At 36.4% G+C, this 26,772-nt stretch overlaps 2 protein-coding genes across 4 annotated transcripts; one reads left to right on the top strand and one right to left on the bottom strand.

Moving 5' to 3' along the window:
• Window positions 1–41: 41 nt before the first annotated feature.
• LOC107783843 (mechanosensitive ion channel protein 3, chloroplastic) lies at window positions 42–8,113 on the bottom strand. Of its 3 annotated transcripts, none has more exons than XM_016604866.2 (14): window positions 7,861–8,113; window positions 6,388–6,544; window positions 6,199–6,258; window positions 5,160–5,323; window positions 4,646–4,769; window positions 4,454–4,551; window positions 4,251–4,364; window positions 3,977–4,037; window positions 3,308–3,457; window positions 2,980–3,090; window positions 2,606–2,773; window positions 2,391–2,504; window positions 1,560–1,616; window positions 42–1,070 (listed from the first exon to the last, which is right to left on the bottom strand). In XM_016604866.2, exons 2-14 carry the CDS (start codon window positions 6,463–6,465, stop codon window positions 249–251), a joined length of 2,121 nt encoding a protein of 706 aa, XP_016460352.2. In that variant the 5' UTR covers window positions 6,466–6,544; window positions 7,861–8,113; the 3' UTR covers window positions 42–248. The 3 variants fall into 3 exon arrangements, with proteins under 3 accessions (XP_016460352.2, XP_016460353.2, XP_016460354.2); XM_016604867.2 differs by having other exon boundaries at window positions 5,160–5,317; window positions 7,861–8,111; XM_016604868.2 differs by having other exon boundaries at window positions 5,160–5,215; window positions 7,861–8,111.
• Window positions 8,114–14,378: 6,265 nt separating this feature from the next.
• On the top strand, window positions 14,379–26,246 carry LOC107783841 (kinesin-like protein KIN-4C). Its single transcript, XM_016604865.2, has 27 exons — window positions 14,379–14,606; window positions 15,392–15,538; window positions 15,791–15,937; window positions 16,113–16,265; window positions 16,359–16,558; window positions 16,691–16,857; window positions 17,057–17,181; window positions 17,518–17,554; window positions 17,681–17,772; window positions 17,844–17,960; window positions 18,190–18,303; window positions 18,395–18,475; window positions 18,565–18,751; window positions 18,907–19,007; window positions 19,804–19,902; window positions 19,984–20,097; window positions 20,263–20,379; window positions 20,957–21,037; window positions 21,628–21,699; window positions 21,774–21,893; window positions 22,087–22,172; window positions 23,533–23,583; window positions 23,688–23,909; window positions 23,999–24,164; window positions 24,904–24,999; window positions 25,082–25,528; window positions 25,665–26,246. The coding sequence occupies exons 2-27, from the start codon at window positions 15,410–15,412 to the stop codon at window positions 25,989–25,991; spliced, it is 3,648 nt and encodes a 1,215-aa protein (XP_016460351.1). The 5' UTR covers window positions 14,379–14,606; window positions 15,392–15,409; the 3' UTR covers window positions 25,992–26,246.
• Window positions 26,247–26,772: the final 526 nt, after the last annotated feature.

Below are 26,772 nucleotides of genomic sequence, written 5' to 3'. Positions count from 1 at the left end.
AGTTTCTGTACAACAAATCAATCAACTGCAAGCTAAAGTCATTTGATGGTCGCCAAGCTTTAAGCTAAAATTTAGTAGCAATATGCTTTAGTTGATAATTATTAAATGCTAAAATACAAGTCAATTACTGCTCCACAATTATACAAAATGGAACTTCATGAGAAACATTTACATTGTGCATAATGCAAGCTCTAAAAAACAGCCTTAGTGCATTATTGCACGTTGTTGAACCCACAAATGATAATAAATCACCTTTCGCATTCTTTTTGGACGCTTGGTGCACTTGGAGCTTCAGCCATCTGATCATCCATCTTATCTTTATTTGAGCTGGTTGAGCTATTCCCATTCCGGCAGGCAGCCAACTCCTTTGGTTCTGAGTCGGAAAATGCTGGAGAGGGAGAGGGTGAAGTCGTTTCTTCCTCAATTGGAAGTGTTAGTTTTGACCCTTCTAGTGCAACACCAAGAACAATGTTATCTTCTAACATGGGCCTTCCCACAGAAGGTGGTGAAATTGGTCTTTCGGCATCTTGTTGTGCCTGTGAAGCAGCAGATGCCACATCTGTCTTCTCAATGTTGATATCTGATGTCAACCCTGGTGCCTCTCCAGTTGCTGAAGCAACTTGGTTTTTCTCAGAGTTGCTTTTAACTGGACTAATCGATCCTTGTTTTGGTGTTTTTCCATCTGAAGACAAAGTTGCTACTTTTAAATCGACATTAGCATTTGATGCTGACGAGACCTTAACAACTTCTTTCTCAGCAGGCTTTGATGGCAAACCATTTGTATCATCAGCAGCCTGTGATGTACTTGGTGCTTCAGCCTTTCCATCTTTTTCTTCATCAGGTTGTACTGAACCGGCAGAAACCTTAGTTTTATCGTCATTATTGATCCTATAAGAAGGCTCAATAAGGAAGAATGGGCGATTAGGACGATCACGAGAGAAAATGGAATCAGCAAATGGTACATCATCCGCATCAGGTTCGCGATATGTTTTCTGCACAGTACGAAGAGGTGTAGCAAGTCGAGCACGATGATGGCTGATTACTCGAAGCAGATCCAGCAATATAACTTCCTGCAACCGCAAGTTGATGGAACCATTAGCAGGAAGTTACTATAATCCTGATAGACCTTAGGACCTCAACTGCCACACACACACAACAGATGGAGATGAAAGAAAAGGCCTCGAGATAGAAGCAGATTGAATGTATGCCCCCCACAAACCTACAGTTTGGAGTTACAGCTGGAAGGCACTACACTAAAGCTTGAATCAAATAATTGCAGATACTAAAGGTGATTATAGACTTTTTGTGTTATTTCTGGCAATAGTAACATGAGGAACTGCCGAACAGATGGTAAAAGAGAAATTGTGGCTGCATAAAGCATATAGTATAGAAGACCCATCTAAAACTGGACACTAAGAAAAAGAGCTTACACATGACTACATATAAATCGATTAATGCATGGTAATGGTTGACCAGATTTACTGTAAGCAAAGATTTTATACTTATTTACAAAATCAGACTCAGGACTGCTTCATTGAACCAGGGGATAAAACTCGTACCTTCACTCGGGAGTACTCTTCAAAATAAGAAGTCTTCACAAAGCAAGAAATCATGATCTGTTACACATGCCACGAGTAAGAAAATTGAGTCATACTATTAAAAGTAACTTACTTCCTTAAACTACTATGCACAAATGTAAGATATGCCAAGATTGGATTCTCAAACACAGACATGTAAAATTAATATGAAAGACAGGTGGAAACAGTTGCACAAGAGATGAAGTGATCCTGTGGCTAAGGGGCCTAGAAGTTCCCAATACTAGCACTAGGCTCTACACATTTAGAGAGCTAACCCGTGTCGAGTGTCGGGCAGAGTTAAAGGAGCTTCTATCCTTGCTCTTTGCACGCATCGTCACCCAGGCTAACAGGGCTTTTACTTATTCAGGGAGAGAATGGAGTCTTGGAAAGCCTAATTGAGAGTAAGATCCTTCACCCCTTTTCAGTCTCTACAGGGTTCACACATTTCTTCAATATAGGTGAAATGGACCAACCAGAGATGGAAGAGATCAAACACAGAGATAAGAAGCCGCTAGCCTTCTTAACGTTTAGCAAAACAGGCTCGCATTTTATCAAAACGAACAGAGGAAAATAATCGTATAAAAAAACACTCCTGACCAACTCCTTCCTCTTTATGTATGATTAGAATCTTTAAAAATATAATGCAACGCAAGAAAGACGATTCAGCGAACTTGAGATGGCTGTTATTTGTCAAGCTTATAACTCATGACAACAATATCATGACCATGAATAGTTGCATTACAAACAGCTGTCAATGCATTTTACCACTGTATTTCAGGAATTGAATGAGGTAGGTAAAGAAGTATCACCTACCATAAGAGCCTGATTCTCTGGATCAACATTATCCAGAAAAACTCGCCTATGCAATCGTTGCTGTTCTATTTGAGGATTTTTCGCCAAAACCTTCCGCATATCCGCAACAATGTTCTACACGCGAAAGAGGCGTGTGAATACTCATCAGCCAACAAAAATTGTTTTTCAGAAATAAAAAAAAAATGTTAACTAACTAGAAAATTGAATTTACCGACATTGATCTTATTCACATCCAAGTGGCTGATGGCAAGGTGAGTCTTGATCCTCCAATGAGTCTTCTGGCTAAGATTCCTGACGATATTCACTGAAAATTTGTGATTTGGTATATGAATGGCTTCACGGTCATCACCTCTTATGACTGTTGGTGACCACCAACCTACGTGCTAAACAACAAGAAAGAAGTCATACAACGGCTCAATACCACGATTTAGCTTTCTGTTCAACTGATTCAGCACAAATGGATGAAGTTGTTATCCAACCACATCTTCATGCAAATCCTTGCATATCAAGCATGCAATACTTCTTGTTATTGCATTATTTAAAGTATATTCCTTTATTATCTAATTGGCGGCAGGAGCTTAAGATTTACCTCCACTGTACCAGAGACGTCATAGCCCTGTATCTTTGTCTGTATCCAGTCATTTAGAACAAAGGGCCTTGTTGCATGGATCATTATGCTTGAGAGGAAGTTCGTAAGTATCTGAACAAGCACCAAGGAAGTAAAAAATATAAGTTGCACTAATCCAAGTGGGCACACAAGCCCTCTACCCAGACGAGAAAAAAAAAAAGAAGGAAACATGAAAAGCAGAAGTAATATTAAACCAACCAATTGGGAGAACATCCCAAATGAAATAGAGAAAAGGTATAAAACCTCATTTCGCCGACACTTAGCAATGTGAAACAAATGGTCAGATTACCTCACGACCAGCAAGAGTAAGCAATACTGTCCCAAGACCCCCAGCTGTCAACCACTTCTGTGTAGAAAAACCAAGCAGTTCCATGAACAATGAAACAGCTGCAACCCACACTGCAGTATATACAGCTTTCCCTGCAAATTCGAATCCCATCTGAAAAGAGAAAAACACACATTTGAAGAATAAGAATTTGGTCATAGAAGGCAACAACAAATGATAGCAAAAATCATGGCACTTCAAAGAAAATATGATGCTGCATATTTTTCTGGAGAGGCCACTTTAATCATTAGAGTTTAATTGGTATGGTTGTTTTAGATTACTTAAATATGCACAGGAAAGGTGTAATAGCAATTGCACACTAGTATGTGATACCGCCAAACTAACATAAGCCTCTAATCTGGAGTTGGATCCATATTACTTAAGCCAAGAATGAAGCTTCTTTGGAGAAAGTATGATCTTAGGGAAAAGGGAATCAACCAACAGGCATCACAAAGCTTTTGACATATAGGTAATAAAAGTGCTTCCAGTTGTTTAGTTTACTTGTTTAGCATTAGACTTTAGGTGCTGTTTAAGAATCTAGATCGGTCTTCATTTTAAACATTTCTGCATTAACCAAGGTTATATTTTGCAAGCTTCAACAGATTGGAGTAAATACATAATTCCCTCACATACATTTCTTGCATCAGAGGGGTCTTTTGTCTCCATAAGGAATTTTTGTGTTTGCTGAATCAAGCTGCCAAAAAAGAAAATCAAGATGAACTTCATGTATTGTAAACAGACAGCAACTAATCAAAATTAAGTAATCAAGACATTGGGAAAACCAAGAGTATGATGGAAAGCTACCATTGGTGCTATTAAGAACTATAATAAATGAAATCCGTCAACCAACGAATAGATACTGCATCAGAAAATCAAATATAACAAGCTCTTGAAAGCAAAATATCACCTAGATAAACAGTAGGCAAGTGCCATCACTGTCGATAATGATCGTATAAAAGTAAGAAATCTTTGCTTGACTGCCTGGCTTGCAGCTGAAGGTAAAATCAGTGGATCCACTGCTCTGCAAAAGTTCAAGCCAGCAACATGAGTGTTTTATAAAGCAAAATATATAACATGTTTAAAATTTTAAAAACTGCACTTCAATTTAACCTGCATATAAGTATTGCTCCGGTCCATAAAAGCACAGGTTTAAGATAGGAATCTGCAACATGATGCAAGCCGCTTTGTTTCCAATTACTACCACTTTCCTGCATAAAGATTTTCAGAAAACGCCTTAAGTTAGGGACGATGTAGACAACTTGCAGCAAGCCAACGAGAAAGATTGTCCAGAGAAGCCAGTACATGAAAGAAAAATTTTCTGCCAAAACTCATCAATGGAATGAGACCCCATGCGGCTAAAACAATAACTCCAATGGCCGGCACCAGCTGAAGCACAAGGGGGCTCCCATGTATAATATTTAATGACCTGCAAAATAAAACTAATAATTGCATAGGTGCCAATTTGATCATTTCAATATTGGAATGTGGGTGGAAAAAAAAGAAAATTGAAATGTGGATGGAGGATAAATAAAGCAGGCGGGATGCTATAATCATGAGTGATAATTCCACCTATTGAGTAAAATCGTCAGACATTTAATTAGGTAGAGAATCAAGATCAGGTTAAATTGTGAAGGGCTGAAGAATGGATTATGATTTGTGAGAAAAAGAACTCATCCTCATTGAGAAAGAGATGCTACTTAATTACTAGCAATATTGCTGATGATAAGAGTTGTAGTTGACAGGAATTATTTAAAACTCCTAGATCTAAATGTCCATGCAACTTGAATAGAGATATATTAGATAGAGAAACATGTACCTTTTCCATATTAGTGCTGCTGTTTTCAGAAATTGACTCTCATATCCTCCACCTGGCTTTAATAAGGAGCGGCAAAGAAATACATTACATCTAGTAGGTGAAGGATGGGTAAACAAAGGCCCACGTACACTATTCAGAAGGTAAATGCTCCACGCATCCTGCCGCTAAAGATGCAATATATCACATATCAAGGTGTCAATGAGGGAGTATAAATTAGGCATAAATCTGTAGCCAAATAACTTATAATATAGTTTAAGAAAGTGCTTTTAGGATGATTGCAGCAAATGTAAATGCTCCTCTTATCTCATTCAGAAAATGGCAAAATGGAAAATGTCGTAGTAACAAGGAGAGCTACAAACAAGCTGACTTCAGCTGATTAATGGAATAAGCATGGCTCAATTGTTAAAATAATATCAGCTTGAGCATACTGAACCCAGGAGAACTCAAGCTGTAGCTCGAATTGGCTCATTACAACAACTCCATCTTGAACCAGTCTCAATTTATTTATGTGTGAATACACTTGCGCGATAATAAAGGCACATCACATTTCTAGGCTTCCGTAGAACTTTCCACATTATCAACCTTTATGATCTTGATCACAAGGCAAAATAAGTCGATTCATCTACTGAACACATATGAACTTGAGCTCAAGACCCGCTCATAATTTAAACAAGTAAGCAAAGTCGAACATATTCAAGTTAAGTCAAACTGTTTCTGTTGAACTCAGCTTATTAGTAAAGCTATAGAAAATCTTGTCAAGTACATGAAGCTTAGTTTTCTAGAATCAAGTTCATGATGCTCAAGTGATGCAAATGAAGAAAATGAAACAACTGCTTATGGAATAAGATCAACAAAAAATAGACATACATGAGAAGGTCATGATATACCTCGATTGAAATGTTGAACCAATATATACAACAATATAATGACAGCAAAGTGAGTCATAAAAAAGCTAGCTGAATGATGCATGAACAAAAAGGAATGGGAAGGTTGTAAATAAAGAAGGAATGTGGTAATTATAGTCTGATGCAAAGCATACCGAAGAATGTGATGACAGAAATTTGCTGCAAGAATCTGTCTGGATCCTGCTCATTGTGCCCTACAAACAAACAAAAAATTCAAGAGTTGAGGACATCCTTGTTTGATCAGTAAAAAGTTGAGAACATCATTGACTCTAATGATCAAGTATTAGAAGAAAAAAAAAACAAATGCATGACCTGAAATGTACCTTAGGCTGGCAGGTGAATCCACATTTCCCGTGGATTCCCAGTTCGCGGGGCAGCAGCAATGAGACAGCAGCTGCCATCGTCTAATATACTCAAAGATATAACACCCAGAAGTCACAATGTTAAAGTGCATATGGGAAGAACCTTTATCTTCAGAACCTACCCAAAAGAAAAGGTGGAGAACAAAAATCAAATTAAGCATGAAGCAACCTGCCCAACGGTGAGGAAAAAGAAAGCCTCCCCCTTTAACTGCATCACGGGTCCTAGTTATCCAACACAGTGGCGGATTTGCAACAGTGGCAACGGCAGGAGCACCCACTGCCTTAAATATAGCTAAAGTTCTTTTTAAAATGATACACACTAAGTCTCCACTCATTGTCACAAAGGATAAGCAGGTGCAGTGGTAGTCCGCACTCCGCACCCACCTGGCACTCACATCAATTGAGTGCAAAAGCTTCTGATCACAGAAACATCTAAAGTAAGACTTCTCTCCCAACATATCTCATCTATCCTATCAATTTCAAGTAGAAAGCGGGGGCAGAACTAGGTAAGGGGAAGGGGTTCAACTGAATCCCGTTTTTTGAAAAATTACATTGTGCAAAAATTTAAAAACATATTCGTAGGCTATATATGAACTGTTGAATCACCTTGATATATCCTATCAATTTCAAGCAGAAAGTAGGGGCATAACTAGGTAGGGGGATGGCAGCGGCGAATTTATAGGGGAGATTATGAGGCACGTGAACCCATGGTTTCTCCGCAAAATTAGACATTTTATGTACTTATGTTGTAAAATTGGTATAATATTAACTATTGGCACCCATACTTCAAGAAGGTTGAATGGTGCACTTGGTTTAAGGTTGAATTATTTACCAAGAGAAATAGGGATCAATTCCCACTTAATACATTTTTTCCTTAGATCTGCCTCTGGGGGAAGGGATTCAACTGAATCCCGTTTGTCGAAGAATTACGGTATGCAAATAATGTAAAAACATATTTTTTAGGCTACATATGAACTGTTGAATCCCCTTGACATAAGGGAGAATTCTAGTGAAAGTGACAAAGGGGTTCAAAAATTGCTTTAGGTTACACGTTCAAATCCTAGGTGTGACATTCTAACAATTTTTTGAATCACCCTGTATAAATTATGGCTCCGCCACGGGCAGAAAGTATAGGCATAAGCTAATGGGACAAAGGCACACCACATCAAGCACAACTAAAAGTTAATGCATAACCCATGACAAAATCTAAACACAATCTAACAGTTAAAATACTGCATAACCCAAAACGACATTAGTATTATACCACACACTTCTGCCTTGCGAAAAAAAATGCAACTGAGAAAGATCTTCTAAACAAGTCCCTAAGACACAAAATCTGAACAATCGAACTAGAAAAAAGCCTTAAATTTCACAACTAACCAAAAAAATATATGTATTTAATCCTCATAATCAATAATCAAACTAATTACGAACCTTAATACCAATAAGCAGTGAGATTATCCCAGAAAGTGAAGCTAATTTACTTTAGAAAACAGCTAAAATCAGCTCGAAATCGGAGATCTTCGTGTATTGATGTAATGGAAAATGGTGAAAGGAAAGGAACGGAGATAACATGCGCAGGGAGGTGATGGGCACCAACACCGACGGCTACAGTTGCGTGACGGACTGAAAAAGATCACTGTTTTGGATAATTCCCACGTTTCGAGGTACCGGCCCCTTCCTACGTGGCACCGTTCTTTTTTATTGCCTAAGTTTTAAAGCGAAAAAAAATATAGATACATAGAAAATTTATTTAAATAAAAAATGGCGAGTTGAAGACAAGACGCGGGAAGCGCGGCTTAGGTGATTTGGTCATGTGAGGAGGAGGAGCACAGACGTGTCGGTGAGGAGGTGTGAGAGATTGACATTGGAGGGCCTACGGAGAGGTAGAGGTAGGCTAAATAAGAGGTGGTGAGAGGTGATTAGGCAAGATATGGCCCAGTTTCAGCTGACCGAGGACATGAACCTTGATATGAAGGTATGAAGGTCGAGGATTAGGGTAGTAGAGTAGGTAGTCTAGAGTGTTCATAACAGTAGTATTGGCATGCAGTCTCGCTTTCTGTTGGTAGTAGGTTTTTATGACTAACCGTTTTTTTTTCATTATTGATCACCTTACTGTCTTGTTATTTTTATTCTGCTTTTATATGGCTTTTTGTTATTGTCCCTTCATATTTATATTTTCATTAATGTGGTGCTTATACTTTTCTGAGCCGAGGGTCTATTGGAAACAACCTCTCTATCATCACAATGTAGGGGTAAGACTTGCATACATACTACCCTCCCCAGACCTCACGGTGTGGGATAATATTGAGTATGTTGTTGTTGTAAAAAACGTGGCGAGTTGAAGAATGATGAGTAAAGGGGATGTTTGTTATATGGGATAAGGTAGTATAAAATTTAGGATTAAATTTGTTTTATATTTGATTTTAATTAAGCCCAGAGATTAAATTATACCATCTCTTAGGTGGGATAATTAATATCGGAATTAATTATTTGGATAAAGTTATAAAATGACCAACTTATCCTTCTTTTCTTTTCACCGCAACCTTTTTATTTTTTGAACCAAGGTTAAATAGGACATAAATTTTATCCAAGCTTATCCACCTTCAAACTAAACAGATATTTTTAATTGTATATAACAAATCCAATTTTAATTCAATAAACCAAACAAAGCAATAACATTAAACTCCCGTTAGACCATAGATTTTGATTATTTTTTTTCAAAAGAAATTAAAAATATTGTTTATTCATAGAATATGACGAGTTTTTAAAAATTAATATTGAAATTTTTTATAATACTTTATTTTTTTTGAATAAAAAATATATCCAAATATAATTTTAACTTTTAAAAATTATTTTTTAATATAATTTCAAAAAAAAATTCAAGTTTCAACCAAATCTATGTTCAAAGCTAATTAAATAGTCAAAGGGATTATTAATCCCAAAATTCCCAAAATTATCTTGTCCGCGAACCAAACGACGCCTTAAAGCCTTATCTAAAAGACGTATAAACCACACACTTCACTCTGTGCTAATTTCCACAAGAGAGAAAAAAAAAATCAAATTGCAGGGATGAGTGACACTATGGGTATGGCGGCGCCACCGCCATCAATAAACTCAGCCGCCGGGAACAACCACAGCCGCCACCACATGATGATGCACATGACGTTTTTCTGGGGGGGAAACGCGGAGGTTCTGTTTTCCGGTTGGCCTGGATATAACAATATGGGCATGTATGTGTTGGCACTTTTCTTCGTTTTTCTACTTGCCTTTTTCGCAGAGTGGATCTCACACACCAATTATATTAAAGAGAGTGCTAATCATGTGGCTGCTGGGTTAATTCAGACCGCGTTGTACGGCGTCAGGATTGGGTTGGCTTATTTGGTCATGTTAGCTGTTATGTCGTTCAACACCGGCATTTTTCTGGTGGCAATCGCCGGCCACACGTTAGGGTTCTTAGTTTTTGGTAGTAGGGTTTTTAAGAAATCGCCATTGACGGCTTATGCTAAAGCCTCCGATCTTCCTCCCATCAGTTGTAATTGTTGACTAATTGAAATAAAATATTTAGTTGAGTATATCTTTTTTCTTCAATTCATAATTATTGGATATCTTGTAAAAAATTCACATTCTTGTGATTGCCCAAAGATTAATTCAATTAAAATTACGGAGAAAAAAAAAGAGTAAATATTACAGGCAATATGCGTGAAACAATTCCCCCATACAACTGTTTTCCATACTAAACTTTCCTTCTTTGAAATTATTTTGATTTGTTATCTGAAAAAGGTAGAATGCTTAAATATACTTATTTGCTAATATCAACAAAGATGTCCAGAAAGCTTTCAATCCCAATCTCGCATTGAATTTATCATATTATTAAAGTTATGAATTCATATTCACTAGATCTTATAATTTTAGTAAATTTTTACACATAAATTTATGTCCCACCTCAAAAGTTACGAATTCAATTGAACATGTAACTATGGTGCTAGATGCGCCACTACTTTTAGGTGTTGTTTGATACGGTGATTGTAAAAATATGAATTCTTTAACTGACAATATATAAAGAGTATTATATGACGAATGATAATACACAGAGTGCTACATGGGAATACATGAATTTTTATGTAAATATTGTGACATTGAAATCAATACCTTTATAAGAAAAAATAAGAAGAAATATAAGAAACTTTACTGCAAATGATTTGGGACGTGAAGACTGAACCCATTGGAATTTGGTGAAACTTGGACATCAATTTTGTATCAACTTGTCATGTCATGCAATTTAGCACTTGTCTAATTTCCTCATAAAATTTGCATGTCTTTTGGAAGTATTAATGGGATTGAAAAGGGATGAAAGGTAAAGAGAAAGGGATGAAAGCCAAGGTTGCTACTACTTTTCCAATCAAATTTCAAACATGTGATTTGCCTTTTCATACCTTGCTGTGTAGGCCAAATCACCCGTCCGCGGAAAACTAACAGCTATGTCAAATATATAAGTAGTTTATTAAAAAATTAACTAATTTATAAAATATTATCAATATTAATCAATTAGTTATTTGTAGCCAAAAAAGGTTAAATTTTTGAATGGATGTTATTAGAATATATTTGGTACATCTTATGGAGATTGAATCTCAATTTTGGAATAATTCGATGGAGTTTTGAGATGGTTTGAATTGAAAATTCAAAGAACATGAAAAAAATAGTTTGTGCATCATATTTATATCAAATGTATATCCATGTATACTTGTGTGTGCGATACATGTGTTGCAGAAGAATCTTTTGAACTCGATTTTAACTACAAAATCTGATACCAAATCAGTCCAAATCACCTATGATCTTCCTCAAATTTTGTATATTGACCCATCTATATATTTTCAAAGAATTTCAACCATACCCATTGAAAAAGGTCATTTTTGCTAAGATTATTGGAATCTTTGTGTGTGTGTGTGTATATATATATATATCCGTCTAGCGCCTTTCGGTTGGGTTCCGCCCTAGGGGTTAGGTTAGACCGCTTATTTTTTTTTTCTAGTATCGAAGGCAGTCAGCGTGTCAGCCATTAGACTTTTCAGTCTTTTGCTCTTTTTCCTTCTCTCTTCCGGTTCTCCCCCTCTACTTTATTTGACAGGGGCAGAGAATACCATTTTATCAATAACAAGAAAAAATTAGCAATTATGTTTCAAATGGTTTGAGCTTGGAAGCAACCATATATATATATATATATATATATATATATATATATATATATATATATATATATACCTTATTTGCTACCTCATTCATAAATTTTCATTTTCGTCTTGCATCTAATGTCGTTGCTCACGCTTAAAAATATAAAAGGAGATCTTTGCATGTGATTCTTGGAGAAAAAGAACCTCATTTATTTGGGTTCTCAATTTTTGTATGTGTTTGGCTAGCATTGGTAATTAATGGATAGTAATACACAGTCAAGTAGACAACAGTGAGTTGCTCTAGTGGTAAGCACCCTTCGCTTCCAACCAAGAGGTTGTGAGTTTGAGTCACCCCAAGAGCAAGATGGGGAGTTCTTGGAGGGAGGGAGCCGAGGTTCTATCGGAAACAACTTCTCTACCCCAAGGTAGGGATAATGTTTGCGTATATACTGGGTTGTTGATGTTGTTGAAAATCTAAAAATAGCACACAAATTGGGACAAATGGAGTATGAGTTATGAATAAATTTTAAAAATTAACAGTAAAAATTTACAATTCTAAAAATCTTTTTTATATCAAGCTTTGGATTTTCGTCCAACTTAAGGTTGATTATTATTCCTCCTACTTAGAGCCATCAAAATAAATTTGGCCCGTAAAGTTGAATCAACCCAACTCGATAATTTGTGGGATTGGTAAATACATTTTCAATAATGAAATAAATCAAGAAAAAATTAATAATAAAAAAAAATCACTTTATTTCGACTATAAAAAAGTCACTTTATAATATTAGTAAAAAAATTCACATATTTTTTTTGATTTATCCTACTTGTCACAAGTATTTGCACTTTTCCAGGCCCTATATAAGATTGACGTTTCAATCCAACCTCAGGCCGATTTGAACAAATAGAATCAGTTAGTATCGTCGTTTAAATTTGACCTTGTTAAATAGTAAGTTTTTAAAAAATAATCTTATATCAGAATTTTAAAGCATATTGTCAAACTTTTGAAGTACACTATCAAAAATTTAAAATATACTGTCAATATTTTAAAGTACATTACACGTTGCTATAATTTAAAGCATGCTGTCAGAATTTTGAAGTATGCTACAAGAATAGAGAACTAATCTTATATGAATGAGGAGATATAATAATTTATATTTTCACGCACAATGTTGTCAATAGTCAATACTAAATATTAGTGTACATAATAGTTCACATGAATGAAGATCTTATTAATTTGAGGGTAGGATACATATAATCTGCCAATTGGCTATACTTATTCCCCATATACCATCATTGCTTCTTCTCGAGGACCTTCTACCTCTACGCGGCATTGCTCTGTCAGGCTTTCGCCCATTATCGAAAATTGCTAACTACTACTAAAATTGTTCAACTTGAATTGTGAAAGTATGAATAGTCATTTTCAGGAAGAAAGAAGAAAAAAAGAATTATTAGTTTCTTTTAAAATAGATACTTGAATACCAAGATTTTTAATTGGTTATTTTTTCATTAATTGCACCTTATTAATCTTATTGATTAGCGTACCTATTATATTTTGTTCTCCTGATAACTTTTTCGGGGGGAGGGGGGGTGTTTCTAATTTGATAAGATTCGAAAATGAAGGTTCATTTAAATTTTGTGAGGGAGAAAGAAGGGATACAAGGGAGGTAGACTAAAGAGAGGAAGAAGTATATAAATAGCCAGCTGATCTAATATTGGTAGTATTTATTGTAATTGGCTAATTTCGATAGTATTTTATGTTGATAGCATATTTGCTCTGAAAAGCTAAACGGAGTAGTTTTCTTTATATATTAATTTGAAATGAGAATTAATTGAGTGACAAGATCAATAAAAATTCACATAATCAACCGTGAGGTTGAGGCATCGTCACTTTTTTTTTAATTTGTCGCCTTTTTGTTTGTAAAACAAAAATGATTATTTCTAACCCTATACCTATTTTTGTTGTATCAATTAACTTTTGAATGATCGTGTTTGTATGCGCTTTTAGGGGCTTCCAAAAGTGATGAAGATGCGAGGTCAATCAAAGTGATTAGTGTATATAGGTATTTGTTTTTATTAAGTTTGTGGTAGAATTCAGAAATAGCATAAAAAATCATTACCAATATTTCACCAAAGCTTTACTATTTGTTCAGATTAATATTAATAAAAGTCGATTTCATTCATAATCAACCTCATAAGAGTAAAAAATTTTTTACTTTTGAGGGTTTTATATTTAGGCGAGTACATAAATAACCCTTAATGAGGATGTTTTAAATTTTTGTTCCCATTTGCCCTATGGACATAATTTCAAATTTAACAAGTGTTGTCCCTTGCATGTCCCATGAATAACATTTTTAACTTTTAACCTTTATGCCCACGGGGCAAGCTAATGTCAAAAGTAAAGACCACCCAAAAAGATAGAAACGAGACCAAGTATCCACTCTAACAGACTGCTATTTAGGAATCAACCAATGAATTCTGAATTTTAGTTTTTTAGTTCAATTTTTCAGGATACAAATATCCTGAAATTAAGATTTAGTTGAAATTTTAGGATAAAATAAGTATTGGTTAATTCTTAAAAGCATCTTAAAAGTGGCTATTTGTGCACTTCGTCCCCCAAAAGTGTCATATTTCTGCAATTTTTTGCTTATATTTTTACAAGCTCCAAAGCCTCAAACGGGTTGTAATAGGTGACACGCACGGCACGTGACAAACTTGACGAATTTGAATTCGTTCGGACCTAAGCGTCTTTGTTTCAAATTCAGTTTAATTTATTGTAACGTTGGGATCCTCATTTTGAATATATTGCCCTTCAAAAACATCACACTTTTGTTCCAATTTTTTTCAAACAGCACACTACTGACCGCCCCCCCCCCCCCCTTATCAAACCCCTAACGGGCATCTCAAATCTCTCTTCGCAGTTAACTCATTCATCCTCTCAATCCCCCGAACTGACTTCATTTGAATCTCTGATTCGAAATTTGTATCCAAAATCCTTATTATATTCACTAGGTTAGTTCTTTTGTGTTTGTATAGATGCGTGGAGGTAGAATTAGGTCATTTTTTTTTGTACTTTAGTGTGGTTTGTTGTGGAGCTTTAACTAGAAGACTCAATTTTTTGAACCTACGATATAGAATTTTTGTGCTAATTGCTGATTTTTAGTTATGAGTTGGAATTGTTTTTGTTTTTGTATTTTTGGTGTTTATATTTGAATGTATAGTAGGAAAATGTAGTTTTTTTATTTTAGCCCTAGCTGGTATCTTATGATTTTTCTGATGGTATTCTGTTTGAATATCCAATTGAACATTATCGGCATTTTTGATTGTATTAAAGAGTTCAAATTTATCATTGTTAGATGCATGGAGGTATAATTTTTGGTTATTTATTCTATTTTTCGTGATTTATTGAGTGCCTATAAGAAAAGGTGGTTTCGAAACTTTAATTGGAAATTTTGACTGTTTCAATCGGTAATTTTATTGAGGAGCTTGTTTTTTTGCAGATATTTATATGTGGTCTTCGAACTCTAGTTTTTGTTTCATTCCTTGTATTTATCTTCCGAGATTGAATCTCAAGTCAGTGAAATTTTATGCGCCTTCTTGATTGTATTCATGAGTTTAAATGGAGGTAGAATATCGGTTATTTCTTGTAATTCTCCCTGAATTGTCTGTGCATAGATGGAACATGTGGTTTGAAAACCCCAACTGGAACCTTTGACTCTTTCAATTGGTAATTTGTTTGAGGAACTTTTGTTTTGCTGCTATTCATTGTGTGGTCTGATTCAGAACTGCGTTTCTAGGGTTGGCATTGAGCGGCAATGGAGACTTCCGAGGGCAAGGACACATCACAATGCGTGAGAGTTGCCGTGAACATCAGACCTCTGGTTACTTCTGAGCTTCTAATTGGATGCACTGATTGTGTTACAGTTATCCCTGGTGAATCACAGGTGCTCTTAATTAAATATAGATACAATACTTATGTGCTTAGTGATCATTTGTTATGATGAGCATTTTTAATTAAATAATTGAACTCATTACATTTGTAAAAGTTTTAGTAGTTCAGTGCCGACTTAATTAAATTATCATATTTGATCGTACAATGTGGTGGACTAATGAAGTTTAACTATCATATTTGATTGCATCACAAGTATGCTCTGTAAACTGATTTGGCTTTTTTTGATGTTCTTGACCACAAACAGGTGCAAATTGGATCACATGCCTTCACATTTGATTATGTATTCGGGAGTGGGGGCTATCCATCTTCACGTATATACGATGAGTGCGTTTTGCCACTTGTCGATGCTTTGTTCCAAGGCTTTAATGGAACTGTGCTAGCTTACGGTCAGGTAAGATGCTAGTAGTTCTGCTCATTTCTTGGTGGTTTTCCTAGGTCTAGTCTTACTTGCATTTTATCTATTTTTGCACAACTCTATTTGATATTGTTATGTCCTTGGATTGAATGTACTATCTTGACATATATGAGACTAACTAGCATGCATTCTGCAATGATATGTGCTGAAGACGGGTTCCGGCAAAACATATACAATGGGAACAAACTTTAATGGTGAAGAGAAGACCGTCGGAGTAATACCAAACGTCATGAATACTATATTCTCAAAAGTAGAGGTGATGAAGGAGTCCACAGAATTACTGATCAGAGTATCCTTCATTGAGGTGTAGAAAGAGAACTCTGGTATTTCATTAGATATATGTCCTTGCAAAATAAAAATGACATGCTCATTATCTTAAAAAATTTTATCCTTGCAGATTTTTAAAGAGGAGGTGTTTGATTTACTGGATGGGCCGGCTAGGGTTCCCATTCAAATACGGGAGACTGTTCATGGAGGAATTACGTTGGCTGGTGTGACGGAGGCAGTAGTTAGGACGAAAGAAGAGATGGCATCCTTCCTGTTGCGAGGATCTGTGTCTCGTGCCACTGGAAGCACCAAGATGAACAGTCAGTCAAGGTATGCATCACCTTAAGAATGACTTTGTTTATGTTGAATGGATTTCACTCAAGTTTCTATTAGAATAAATTTTGTGGTTTTCTTCATCTAGTCGTGGAGTTACATATCTTCTGCTTTTTTTTTTTTCAACAGTCGATCTCATGCCATATTTACAATTACATTGGAACAAAAGAGAATGGCTAATTGCTCGACGAACGATGATGGTGATGACATATTATGTGCCAAGCTTCATTTGGTTGACCTTGCTGGTTCAGAGCGAGCAAAGCGAACTGGAGCTGATGAGATGCGTTTACGAGAGGGTAATGACAATTATATTTTTGGAAATTTGACTGAACTATGTATTTATTTTGTAACGCTACCATTTGAGTGAGACACTACTGACTAGATGGATAATCTCTCATATAACCCCAGCTTACCTGATTTTTGTTTCTTCAACTATTTATCTCTCAAAATAAAATGTGCATATCCAGCATTCATCTTTTGGGCATTCTGGTGCAGGTATTCATATCAACAGGGGATTGCTTGCTCTTGGCAATGTAATAAGTGCCCTTGGTGATGAAAAGAAGCGGAAAGAAGGTGCACACATCCCATACAGAGATAGCAAGTTGACACGTCTCTTACAGGCATGGACTTCCGCAGCCCTCACTGGTTTCTGCTTTTGACTTCTTAAATCTTTAATTATACTATTAGTTATAGTTACTTTCTGCAATACCTTCTTTTAAATGTAATTATAAACTAAGCTGAATCACATTGAAGACCAAGAACAATTGAGGATTTGCATACAGAAGTAGGCAAGTTTTAATCTGAAGAGGAACCAAATGAAAGAAATATAGCACAAGAACTCTAACTCAGACACTAGTATAAGGAGATTCTCCTCAATGAGCAACCAATACTATATGATTGCCTGTAATTGGACGCAAATGTTCTGACAGGGTAATTTTTGCGTACATTTGTTTCAGGACTCACTTGGAGGAAACAGCAAGACAGTTATGATTGGTATACTTTACTATTACAGGCAGTAAAATTATTGCTTGATTTGTTTACTTTACAAGATTGGCATTGTAGTTGTGTTAATATATGTTTGTAATTAATGTTGTTCTCGTTCTTCTTAAATGTATGAAGCTTGTGTCAGTCCTGCTGACACCAATGCAGAGGAGACCCTTAATACTTTGAAGTATGCAAATCGTGCTCGCAACATTCAGAACAAAGCTATCGTAAGTTCCAATCTGCCTAACAAGATCATCATAAGTTTCGTATTGTTTCTGAACGTATCCCTGTTTCGTAGGTCAACCGTGACCCAATGGCAGCCCAAATGCAAAGAATGAGGAGTCAAATTGAACAGTTGCAAGCTGAGCTTCTTTATGTACGTGGAGACTCTGGTGCACCTCTTGAAGAACTCCAGGTAAAATATTTTTTTAGTGAGCAAAGACTGGTGTTTTCAGCATTTCCTAAGATCATCTGTGTGTAGAGGAGACAATTAGTACTATCCATGACGTTTTAATATAATATCTATCTGCACCAACCCTTCAAAGAAACAGGATAAGGGGCCTGGACTGATGTGCTTGGCAAGAGATATTTGACGTGTCAGTACTATCCATTGACAACGTTGAGTCTATGTGTTTGTTGGGCAGATTCTCAAGGACAAGATTTCTTTGCTTGAAGCAAGCAATGTACAGCTACGGAAGGAGCTTAAAGAACGCCGCGTTAGCTGCGAACATTTAGCAAAATGTGCCGTTGATGCACAGGTTTGTTTAGTTAACATTAGCAAAATATTTTAACTTTAACTGTGAAATGGCTCGATGCCTAGAAGTCTCTAATAAGGATCTGATGTGACAGGTAGAAAGGGATAGACTAATTTTGAAGATTGAATCTGCAAAAAATGGTCGACCTTGGAATGAGATAGACCATTCTGATCAGGTTTGAGCGAATTACTACTGAAACTTTTTTCGTGTTATTTGTGAATTCGCAGAATTTCTGATTTGGGTTCTGGAGGTCCCTTTCTCCAGGATTTGGACTTGGTCAAAAAATATGTGACCAAAATTCAACAACTAGAGGCAGAGTTGCTTCACTTACAAAGCTCCAGTAGTTCAAAGCATGGTGAACCTGTTGACTATCTTGGATTGGACTATGCTGAGCTTCTATCAAAGGATTCATGTTCGGAGGATTCTGACATCAAAAGTGTAGATACAAGTGGTAAGCAGCTTTTAACTAATGCATGATAGTCAATAACCATTCTGAGTATTTTTCCCTTTGCTATATATCTTTGTCTTGTTTAATTCCAATAGTAATTTCTTTCTCCAAGCCCTATGAGGTAACTAATTGGCTGATGCCAAACTTGCTGTGTAAAGGTGAGGCCGAAGTCGAGGAGAAAGAGCTTGAACATTCTTCTCTTCAAGAAAAATTGGATATGGAGCTCAAGGAGTTGGACAAAAAACTTGAACAGAAGGAGGTAGTTTTGCTATTCCTGATGCAGCTTTATAGATACTTTCTGGCAATTCAGTAAGGAGCAGAACTAAAATTTTCGATAATACTTGCTCTTCTATTGCTGGTTCCTTATTCAAGTAATCTTTGCTAGAAAATCAAGCTGCCTAAGCTTAAGACTATGAGAGACTTCTGGGACTTAAGAGAGGGATCTACCTAAGATGGTGAAAGCTGGAGAGATCTAGTAATGTCCTTAGCTGTTTTGACAGAACCTTGTAGCTATAAACTCTTGATGTTTCTGAGTAGTACTTTTACTTTGACGAGTCAGTGAAATAGACGAGTTATCATAAATGAGAAAGGCTATCGTTTCATTCTGTATGTGCCTTTTGACTAATGACCTACTGTGCTTGAATATGTTGTCAAACTAACCTATCTGATAACATCATGATGATGCTGGTCTTTCTTAGTTCTTAGTATCATTGGAATAGGTGTTACCTTTAAGGGAAAGGTGGTAGGACTCGACTAATTCGTACTTCTGTTTAAATCATCAGACAACATTTAAGAGGGAGTAAAAATCATAAAGCGGAGATTGCTTTATTCTTTTATTAGTTTTTGCAAGCTTTTTGTTCCTTTAAATTTTCTTTTTTGATGTAACTCTCTTGGATTTAGTTGGGTTACAGTGTGAACAACAATTTCAAAGAAATGTATTCACTACTTGTCATTGCTGCTTTATTTATTTAAGTAATAACATGTCACTTGTCATTGTTGCTTAATAAAGTACTTTCTTACTTCTCTCTCCTAACTTATTGTCTCATCCACTAAAGGCTGAAATGAAGAGGTTCACAGCAGTTGATACCTCAGTTCTTAAGGAACACTATGAAAAGAAAGTCCATGAGTTGGAAAAAGAAAAGAGCGCTCTGCGGGTAAAATGCTCTATCTGTTGACACCAAAGGTTTATTCATGATTTGTCCTTGTCTTACTATTGATTTTCCATTCTGATGCAGAAAGAAATTGAAGCTCTTCAGCGCAACCTTTCTAACATTTCATCAAATTCTGATGAAAGTGCTCAAAAGCTGAAGCAAGACTATCTTCAGAAATTAAATCTTCTAGAAGCACAGGTGGGCTTATTAAATATATGCACCGATCAGTCAAGACATTAGCTCTTATATGCGGCGATGGTTTATTATCTTTCTCTTCAACTCAATCCTCCAGCCACCTAGCGGAAGGGAAATAACAGAACTGTACAATGATAAATACACCCTCTCAATTCATTGCATCTGCAGGTTGCTGAGTTGAAGAAGAAGCAGGATGCTCAATCACAGCTTTTGAGGCAAAAACAGAAGAGTGATGATGCAGCAAAACGTCTTCAGGATGAAATCCACAGAATTAAGTCACAAAAGGTACTAACAATCTAAGTGTCCGAGCGCGTGTCCGATTTCGGTGCGGATCTAGTGTTCAGATCCTTCATGATCTAAATTTTAAGATTTGGGGATACGGATCCAGGTAGGGATACATGTGCAGTGGTTCGGCAAGAAATAAGTCAAATATCTAAAAATAGAGTTATAAAAATATGTCGAAATTATGAGACGTAATATGAAAAACTTACAAGGTATTCAGAGAAGGAGAAAATATTAATTAAGAGGAAAATCCGAGAAGGAGATAAAAGGAAAAGACTGACATAGAAATTTCTATAGACAAGATACTCCATTTTCTTCAGTTTTACCCTAGTCTTTGTTTTGACTTTAGAAATCATTGTATCTATCCCGAATTTCTCTGCCGATTTTGGTCAAAGTACCCAAAATCAGCTGACCAGATCCGGTACAGATTCCACACCCACACCCACGTCGTGTTGACACGGGTGTGGCATCGAAAGTAAAGAGTCCAAGCAACTTAGCTAATTATTACGTATATCAGGCACTTTTGAATGTAAAAGAACATTTCTTCTCATGCAGCTGACTCATTTTTCTGCATCTCTAGGTTCAATTACAACAAAAGATAAAACAAGAATCTGAGCAGTTCAGGCTGTGGAAAGCATCAAGGGAAAAGGAGGTTCTTCAGGTATTATTGATGTAGTTTTGAGTCTATAATTTACAATTTTATGTATGAAGCTTGCGTTCATTTTAAGCTGTAATCCTAAATTTTCTAGCTGCCCATGAAAATTCAGAACACACCTGTCGTAAATAAATTTGGTTCCTGCAGTTAGAAGTAGAATATCTGATTCTCTCTTTCTCTCTCTCTCTCTCTGTGCGCGCGCGCATGCACGCCATTTAGAATTATACATTCTTTTCTCTGCTATTACCTGACATTCTTTTTCATTGTTAGACTGATTACGAAATATCTCAAGTCTCTCTTATGTTTGATAGGTGTCTAGTATCCCTATTTTATTTAATCATCTAATAGAGCATATTCTCTTTTAATTAACGTGCAGTGGCTATTCAAAAAAAAAAAAAACGTGCAGTGACTTTTTTCTTTGACTTTGCCTGTATTGTCTCTGTTTTTGTCTTTCTATATGAGAAATTTTATTCATTTTCTTGCTTTTTAAAGAAGATAGATATAGCATAGTATCTTGTATCCAGAGGGTAAACTTCCTTTTACTGCTGCGAAGTTCATGTTTTTGTGACCAACTTTGTCATGTGTTGTCTCAACAGCTTAAGAAAGAGGGAAGAAGGAATGAATATGAGATGCATAAGCTCATGGCACTGAACCAGAGGCAAAAGATGGTAAAGTCCTCTTGGAGTTCGTTAACCATGCAGCTCGGAAAGTATCACATGGCTTACCTTTAAATGCTGTACAGGTGTTGCAGCGGAAAACTGAAGAAGCTGCAATGGCCAGTAAACGACTTAAGGAGTTGCTAGAGTCTCGAAAAACATCACGTGAGATGGCAGGTCAAGCTGCTAGTGCCGCAGGATTCCAGGTATCGGTGCCCAGAAGGAGTCACTTTTGCATATGTTTTTCATCATAAAAATGTTTGCCATTCAAAACTATCTTCAAATCCTTCTACAGAGAATTTACAAGACCATTCTTCTTGTTCATAGAATCTATCATCAAAGACCTTCCTTGGGAATATAAACTTTTGCAACCAGTTAATTATTTGTTTTGCAATACAGGCATTGATGCAAGCAATTGAACATGAACTTGAAGTTACTGTATGGGTGCATGAAGTGCGATCAAAATATGAGCGTCAAATGCAAGAGTAAGTTCCGTCAATTCTTTATGATTGGATGAACTTGTCATACAAAACACTAATTATCACTAACGAGGAGGCTCTAATCTTAAACCCTTTTATTGTTTATTGGGTTTAACCGTCAAATTTTTTCTATTTAGCGCTTGAAAGTTTTTAGGTTGTTGCCTTTCTGCCCGGATTGTATGCATCTACTATTTTCAATCTTTTGCAATTAAGGGCATCCATTTTTTAACAATATCAATCAACTACTGGCTGACCTCATCATTTGATGCATCTTCGAAATCCTCCATGTGGTGGGAAGGTGCAATCAGGACACATCAATGACTTATGCATAATACAGATGTATAAATTAAAGCTAAGGTGATGGTAGAGATAGTAGCATTAGGAGTTGTGGCATTTGAAATGGTCACTAGTGATCAATCAACTTGGCAGTTAGGGCCCCTAGGGCTTAGTTCAGGTGGCAAGGGTTGAGGGACTTGTGACTTGGTCACAGGTTCGAGCTTTACGCAATGCAAAGTAAGCCTGATATTTAAGTGGAGAAGGGTAGAGGGGCGGATTCATTATTCCCGAGTATTAAAAAAAAAATCAACTTGGCAGTTAGGAGAGTTGACATGTTTATGTTTCTGAGAGCTAATATTTGGTGAGTGGTGCAGGATCTGGGTTTTTATATCATGTAAAATTCATGGGATGATAGTTGGGGGGGATTTGTTTTCTTTATATTTAACACCCATAGCACATAGTAATACCAAGATGATCTCTTGCTTTGTTGGGCAAACTGGAATTGAATTGGCCTGTATACCTTCTGTCCACGGGTAACTAAATGGACAAGATTCTGTTCTTATCCAATCCACCCACTTCACCATTCTAGATATCTTAGCTCCTTGGTAGTCCGAGAATGTTCTACTTATATTCAGTCAATTACTCTTTTCTTGTCAAAATATTCAGTCATATTCAGTCGATTACCCTCTCCATTTGGAAACTGTATCAAGTCGTAACGTGCCAAGATTGGTGCAGTATATGAAGGCTCAGCAATGGCTATGATCTTTGAATAATTCATGTTTTTTTGTAGAAATTTCATTTAGCGTTCATATATTGGATCAGTATATAAAAAAGTTAGATTCATGGTGTAGTATATTTTATAGCATTGACACCAAGGATTCGGGGATTCAGTTTCTCACACACTATTTCATATTCCATATTTCTATTAGCAGTGTTATTTCTTCAGTATTTGTTACATAGCTTGGATATCAGAGATAGCAGTGCTCTTTATTAAATAAATAAACAAACGAATAAAACAAAACTTTAAAATCAGATATAGCAGTGCAACTTTTGTTTCTTTTCATAATTTATGCGATATTTTGAACTGCAGGAGAGCAAGAATGGCCAATGAGGTTGCAGAGTTGAAGTTGCAAAACCTGAGGTAAAACTTTTATCGGCAGTAATGTTTTCTAAATGCATTCTTTCTGAATTTGTATTGTTTATGGCCTTATTAACATAATTACTTCTATGTAATTGCTTTCACAGTGATTGCATGTCTCCGAGTGTAAGAAGTTCCAGGATAAGCGCACTTGAAAACATGCTTGCCATTTCATCTAGCACACTTGTTTCCATGGCATCACAGTTGTCGGAAGCAGAAGAGCGTGAACAACGTACCTTTAGTGGTAGGGGAAGATGGAACCAAGTTCGGTCTCTTGCTGATGCAAAAAATATTATGAACTTTTTATTTAACCTCGCATCATCTTCTAGGTAAATGCATTTAAAACATGCAAGTTTTTGCTGATGTTAACTTTACTGAGACAGATTGTAACTGTTGTCTTGGTCTTGGTTTCCCCTAGATGCCAGCTAAGGGATAAAGAAGTTGAATGCAGAGAAAAGGATGCTGAAATCATGGAGTCGAAGGAAAAAGTTGTAAATTTGGTCAGACAGCTAGCGTCGCAAAAGAGTGAAATGAGACAGCTAGAGTTGCAAAATAGTGAACTGATTAAGCAGGAGAAGTTGATGGTCAGTACATCTTTTAAACGAATTAGCATAATTGTGATTGGGTAGCTTCTAATTAACTTGCATTTGTCAAAGAAGAAACTCAAGTTATTTTTCAAGTCGAGGCACTTGCTTCACTTTAAGTATTGAATTTATTAATTGTTGAATCTTTTACCAAGGCAAATTTTAATATTGTCAAGGTTTCTTTATTAAGGCAAGTCTTTAAGTTTGAAGTCCTTTCACTCTGTTTTTTTCACTATTATTTTTCCCTGGGAGGTTTGCGAGATACAAGCTATTTTTAAACAGAGTACAGATGTTGAAGGATTATACATCTCTTCTATAGCAGGAACTGATGAATATGAAAAGTGGAGAATGTTTTTTGATCAATGCATTGTCTTCATGTTAATTTGCTTAAGTTTTGTCTTTTTGCCTTTGCATCAAATCAGACCTGAGTAGCAAACTTTGTGATGTCTGTGCCAATTGAGTTACCAAGAAAACACGTTTACAAGTGCCTACTGAATAACAGGGAACTTCATATTGTATCTGATATAGATTGTAATTCTACTTCCTGTGCAAGTTGATAGTCTACAGAAAAGTATAAAAGTTACAGATTCTTGATTGGTGAATGTGCTGGCATTACTGACGAGTTGTTTTCTGCTCTTGATATGACCTCTACCTTCTCAATTGGGATTGTGACAGAATTTAAAAGCATAATATTTCATATTCCTGCATTAAATTTTTTTCTTGTTTGGATTGCTTACAGAAATTGGCTTTAGAACACCACAAGGGAAGGACAAACAACTCTGACTCTAATGTGCAAAGTAACATTGACGGGCACGATTATGACCTGAGACAAAAGGCATATATCTCATACTCTTGAATAATTTATCAATTTTGGGTGTTCACAAATTAGGGGTTGCTAACCGTGTGCCTTTCTACAGGGAAACCGGAGTTCCTTACTGTACAGTGGGGGATGGAACAAAATTGAGCTAGAAGATATGGACACATCTGATTCAGATTGTGACCAGGACAGAACTGACACTGATTATGGCACAATATGTTGTTCTTGCAGTAAAAAATCTGAATGCAAGACATCTAGATGTGAATGCCAGGCTGTAGGTGTTTCCTGTGGGGTATCATGTGGTTGCCTCCCTAACAAATGCAGCAATAGAGCGGTATCTTCTACCAAGGAAGACAACCAATTGCCCTCATTAGATATTGTAGGTGACGAGGGAAACACATCGGGAACTGATGAAGCTGAGATGCGTCAAACACTAGCATCTCAAGGCGCAATGCTTCTTCAGAATGCACTTTCTGAAAAGCCTATGGAGTCAAAGGATAAGGGTGAAACAAAAAGAAAGCCACTATCTGATATTGGAAACTCCTTGGTACGCAATCCTGTAACTGTCTTTTTTCAGGGTTTTTTTCATGGCTAGAAGCATGTGTGCTGATCTATTCAAGTTCCTTCTGCAGAATAATGTGGATTCTTGCAGTTAACCTTTTCTTACTTTTGCAATGCTACAGGCGAAATCAAAAGCACCAAAACCCGACAGGCGGAAGAAATGGGGGAAATCTGTTATCCAACTTGTTCCTGCTGCTCCTACAACTCAAGCAAGTAATGCAGATGGCAGTGTTGATGCAGCGGTGACAGAAAACAAGGTTAATGAGATTGATAGTACTTCTCCATTAAAACTACCAAGAGCCATGCGTTCTGCGTTAACAAATGGAAACAACACTTTGAGAGAAAGGAATTCTGAGACTAGTGATCCAGTTATTGACCTGATAACACCTCCAGCTTCTGCTAGAAGTCCTCACAGGCCGGCAAACACATCGGATGGAAAAGAAAATTGAGTGAATGAGTTGTGTATTTGTTCGACTCTAATTGTATGTATAGGTTGATTACATGACTTTTGATCACGATGTTCTGCCACTTGTTTTTTGTTTTTTTAATGGCTAATCTTTTCCTAACCTGAAAAAGAGGTGCCTCAATTGATTGGGAGGTCCTGGTCTTTGTATTAGGTCACTGGATGCTCTAAACTGAAGAGCATCTCTGTAGTGATTCTCCAAACTTATTCCAATATTTAAGTGAAATTGATTTTTTTTTCAGTGTGAAGAAGCTCAAGTTTTATTTCACATGAAGCAACATAACACCTAGTTTTTGTGCATGTTAAAAACAAGTTCTGGAAAATCAATGTTCGTAACATATCTCAAGGGAAGTTAGTCTTATTTCTAGTAATCTGATAAATTTTGTAATTTTGACTTCTTGCTATCTGATACTATAGATAGCCATGGTGAAGTATTGTAAAAAAATTCTGAGTTTCAATAATTTATACCTCGTACAGTAATAAAATTCTACTTTGGTTGTCAAAACACAAGCACCATTTGAAATATTTTTCTATTCATTCACCACAATATTCTTTTTGATTGCTCTCAATTACTACTATTTCTAGTGAAAGATAATCACAGAAATACATCTCTAGTGAGATTACAAAATTCTGTTAGGGAAACAGTAGCTAGCAATATGATCGCTCTTCGACCAAGAAGGGTGGCAAGTGGGCCGGTCCAAGCCCAGGACCGGCTCGAGACAACGGGCCAGGACCGTTTGGCCCGGTTTTAGTGGGCCTGGGCCGGT

This window comes from Nicotiana tabacum, chromosome 12 (assembly GCF_000715075.1).
Source record: "Nicotiana tabacum cultivar K326 chromosome 12, ASM71507v2, whole genome shotgun sequence".
NCBI classification, from domain to species: Eukaryota; Viridiplantae; Streptophyta; class Magnoliopsida; order Solanales; family Solanaceae; genus Nicotiana; species Nicotiana tabacum.
This window is presented reverse-complemented; position numbering and strand designations above follow the sequence as displayed.